The 5,030-nt window shown below is 31.4% G+C and overlaps 1 protein-coding gene across 1 annotated transcript; it reads left to right on the forward strand.

Moving 5' to 3' along the window:
* Window positions 1–4,529: 4,529 nt before the first annotated feature.
* B0T23DRAFT_306374 (uncharacterized protein) lies at window positions 4,530–4,703 on the forward strand (the record flags this gene model as incomplete). The annotated part of the gene is made up of 1 exon (XM_062834374.1): window positions 4,530–4,703. One exon carries the CDS (start codon window positions 4,530–4,532, stop codon window positions 4,701–4,703), a length of 174 nt encoding a protein of 57 aa, XP_062696612.1.
* Between the last annotated feature and the right edge of the window lie 327 nt (window positions 4,704–5,030).

Genomic DNA, 5,030 nt, shown 5'->3' on the forward strand with positions numbered 1-5,030 from the left:
AAAATGATATAAAGGAAAGAAAAAGCCCTTATATTATTATAAATAGAGGTAGAGTTATAGGGTAGGAAATAAAAAGTTGGGGTAGAGGTAATTGTAAACGGAATAAAGAGGCGGGGAAGTAGAGTAACGGATAGGAAAATAGGATAGGGTAGTAGGGAGAAGGCGGAGGAAAAAACGGTGGATATTAGGATAGAAGGATAGTAAAGGGAAGCGGCGCTCTAGATCTAAATTTAGATCTTATTCCTATTATTCTTATTGTTCTTATATTAGAATGATACAATAGTAGGAGAGACGAAATCAGTTCGCTGTGGCGGTAGGTAAGAACCGTTATAGCTGTAAGCAAAGTAGGAGCGGCGTAAAATCTACGACCGAAATGTAGCTGGGGGTTTTTATTCGGCGGCGCTTAATACCGTACGGTTTTCCCCTCTAGGGAACTAGAGAAGGACCCTATACTAAAAAGGCACTATAGTTATATAGTACAGGGAATAAGATTATTATTATTATTTAGAATTAAATTATCCTTACTAATATTATTTATTAAGATATTTATTTAATAGCGAAGAGAGGCGATTAGTCGTTCTCTATTAGTATTGGCCTTTAATTATAAATAGCCGAATATAGTATTAACTCCTAAGGAATGCTTATATATAGAACTAGACTCTGGATCCCTAGATAGCTTATAATTAAAGAAGTAAATATTTCAATTTAAAACCCTTATAATAAATCAGAAATATAGTTTATTTAGTAGGTCTATAACTTTAAAGTCGTGGGTTACCCCGGATAAGAAGGTACCATTGCTGCTATTGTAAGAGATTTTTACTAGCTATTATTTTAAATTTAAATATATTACTTCCTTAAGAATTACGATATATATAGCCGTTATAATAATAGAGAATATATAAATACAGATACTTCCATCCCCTAAATACTTCTAACTAGTTCTATAAATATATTTAAATAGATTTTACTACGGACCTACCGCTAATTTACGGCTTCCGTGACCTTTAGGTTATCAAAGACCCTTTAAATAAAGGGGTTATTTTAGAATTTATAGAAGATATAATTATTGAAAGATGTGTAGAACGCTTCCTTTAGTACTTTATTCGCTACTATTGGTAATTAGAGTCTATTGTTGATAATAGAGGAACTAATTGGATAAGTGAGTTTTAAACCTACTTCTGCCTCCTTCTAAATATTAATTGGAAGTTTAATACAGTTTATTATTTATAGACTAATAAAGGCCCCAAAAGGATAAAATAAGAGGTGTTAACCTTCTTATATATTTGTCATAGGGCTAGCCTGTGACTATCATCTAGTCGCGGCATCACCACAACTATAATTGCCGGTTAATACACGCTCTCTAATTAACTAACCCGTTCAGCCTTACTACCGCTACAGCGGCTACTAGGCCCACGCAGGCCCCCCTAATTGGCCATACGCCACCGGAGGCTCCGGTCACGTATACCAAGGATGCGGCTTATCCTCGCCTATATAGGATAAACTGCTACATATAAATTCTATAGTTTCCCTTCTTCCTTATATAATTATATAAATTATATTCTACCCTATATATTTAGTATTACCTTACCCCGTAATAATTAATTATACCTTACTATTATACTATAAACGTACTTTACTATAAAGAGGAAATATATATTTTAATACTATCCTATAATGCTATTAATCGCTAAAAACCCTGTAACCCACCGAATTTAACAAAACCTATAATTTTTGATAGTAATATTATTATTACCGACGAAGGTACTCTTCTAAAAGTATTAAACGAGGATACCAACGTCCTAAACGCTCCTTAGGACAACGAAGCCGAAAGTTTTAACCTACTAATAAATAAAAACGTTTATTTAATTGCACTAGAAAGTATACTACGTAATTATACTATTAAATACTTTATTAAAACTATTATAAAAGATAAATCCAAACCCCTCCAAATTTTTAAAGGATTTTTTATTGAAGCTATCATCCTACTAGACAATAGTACCTTCTATTCTATCATTTCCCTAATTATTTAAATAGTCTAAATATTCGACTTTTTTAATAATAATCTTGCGAACTAACTTACGGAGTTCGAAAGCTTACTCTATACGGAAAGAACTAAAAGTAAAAAGTTTAAAACGAACTTCGATAATACCTTAACAAAATTATATATTACTATAACTAATTAAAATATAAGTAGAAATAAAAATGATTGTACTAGCGGAAGATTAGGCGCGGAAGGCGGAGGTTCGTTAGGAAATAACCCGGGGGTTACTTATATAGTTAGTATTATCGGGGCTCCTCTTAAAACTATAACTATTTTTAGGAAGGCGCTATTCTCTAATTTAAACCTATTTATAACTAATTAGAAGAACCCTATTCTATATAATAAGGCGTATATTATTTAAAAAAATAGGATCCTTATAGTATAAGAATTAAATTGTTTCTGCTTCCTTAACGAGTATATTAAGATACTCTATACTAATTATCTATTAAGCCCCGAAATAGCTGTTACCCTTAGGAAGGATTTAATAACTATTTTATTCGAATTTAATACACTTAGTAAATAAAAATAGTAAATTAATAGGGAATTTATTGAATTCCTATTACAATAATATCGACCTAAGATACAATACCGTATAACGTTTTAACGAATTTAAAAAGAGTAATAGATATTTCACTGATTTTGAAATAGAATTCGTTAAAATAACCGACTACTACTAATTTAATAAAACTATAAAGATTTATTACCTCCGGAATAAGATCTCTACTAAATTCCGTATAGTAGTTTCTAATTAGCGCTAATACCCGGGAGACGACGATTTCGAAGGATAGCTATCCCTCTATAGGGATTTAGTATATTATTCAGAAGATAACGAATATTATATTAAAGTTAATTAATTGTAGATTAATAAGTCTGGTAGGAATAATAATAATAATAATAATTCTGCCGGAGGAAGAAACGGTTCTAACGATTGCACTATTAATTAAAGTAGCAATACTATAAATTTCGAAATAATTTATATATCCCGGGCTATTTCTTCTAATGTTATTGACTAACGAATAAGAAAAAGCCTTTATAAAAAGTATAGTTAGGATAACTATATTATATATAATTATAAGAACGGTATTAATTAAAGCGGTAAACCCCCGTAATTTACCGGTTTTTATAATAACTATAATTATTAAGGCTGTAGAAGCTGCGGCGGCCGCGGAAGGTGTAATTCTTATTCTAAGGCCAACCGACCCTCCCCCGGCTAGTGAAATTATAATAATACCAACCTCTACACTATAAGCGCTAAAGGAGGCAAAAATAATAAAGATGAATATAACGTACTAAACGCTAATAATTAAAAAAAATAATCAAATTCTATAGATAATCGCTTATAAAGGTAATAAAGTTTTATATAGGAGAAACCCTGGAATAATACCGAAATACTAAAAATAATAGTTATTAACTTACTAAATAGTCTTACCTAAAATTTAATACTCCTTTCTTCTTATCTCCTACTTAGACCGTACAAAATACTATATACTATATTCGTAGATAATAACTACTTAACCCTTACTTTTCTAAATTGTACTTTCGTAAAACGAAATAGCCTTGCTATTTTTAAATTCGCTCGGCCTAAGAAATTTATATTAGTTAATAGTATTATAAAGGACTTTATTACCGAAGGGCTAACCGCAAACCTCCTTATTAGGTATTATATAAAAAACATTACCTTCCTAATATATAACCTCTTTTTAATTTACTTAGTAATTTTAAACCTACCCTAATTAAAACGCTATAAACTATCTATCTTGTAAACTAATAGAAAAATCACGTTCTCTTGTAAATATAATATTAAATACCTCTTTATTAGCCTACTAGCCGTTTTAAAAATCGTACCGAGCGCCAACTACTACTCTTTCCTTTCTTAATATTGCTATACCGATAATCCGCGAAATAATATAATAAATAATGATAGCCTTACTTCTTTAAAATTTTAAACGAAGACGGATAATTATATTACAAGGATGAAAACTTTTTTTTAACTTTTAATTTCTGAAAATAATTATTATTTAAGAGTATTTCAAATATTTTATTATTTAATCTAATTTCGACCCCCCTAAGCAACCTATTACAACCTACTATTCAAACCTAATTCTAATAAACTATTTCCCCTATAAATCCCTTAAAACTTTAAATAGAGATAATAAATTATATTGAAAAGATGTATAAAACTCTTATTAATTTCGTTATTAGGGCCGGGAAATTCGGATAATATTGAAAGTCCGATTACGAATTTAGTAGGGCTATAAAAGGTATAGAAGGCTAATTAAAAGGAATTTAGAATAACGAAGCTGAAGTTATAATATATAGGATATTCTATTATAAGTCTGGTAAAATTAATAAACCGGAGAAGCCGGATAAAATACCCTATTATAAGCCTAATAAAGCTACCGGGCTAGTAGAACCGGACTGTCACGAGCGACGTGGTCACGAGAGGCAAGCTAACACGTTGTTACCAAGTCTATTATAAAATTACAAGATGAAGAAGAAAAGAGGGAAACGTACAAAGGTGCACGCGGGGTCTGGGGTTTTAACCCAGAGCCTGTGCGCGGGCCTAGAGCCTATATGCCGGCCCGGTAACGGGTCGGTCATATACCTAGCCGTAGACTGCACGGCTACACCCCATACTAAGGCCTATCCGCTAGTACCGTAATATTACCCCCCCGGTATAAAAAGATTCGTCCCGAATTGTACCAGAATTATAAAAAAAGCTATTATATATGCAAAGTAGGTCCCTATCCCCTTCTACCAATTAAAATCGTTTAAAAAAATCGCTATTACTTTAATTCAAATACAGTTACTTTCTAAATAGAAGGGGGGTATCCTTAGGTTTTTAATTAATTAATTAATTCCGGGCCCCCGAACTTTTCCTAATTATACTAACTATCTACCGCAGTATATTAAATAATTAGCTTCCTAATACCATTTATATTACTATTCTCTAACCGCTATTCTTCCTCGAAATTCATTTCCTTACGCT

This window comes from Neurospora hispaniola (assembly GCF_033458365.1).
Source record: "Neurospora hispaniola strain FGSC 10403 chromosome Unknown B0T23scaffold_1, whole genome shotgun sequence".
Lineage (NCBI taxonomy): Eukaryota > Fungi > Ascomycota > Sordariomycetes > Sordariales > Sordariaceae > Neurospora > Neurospora hispaniola.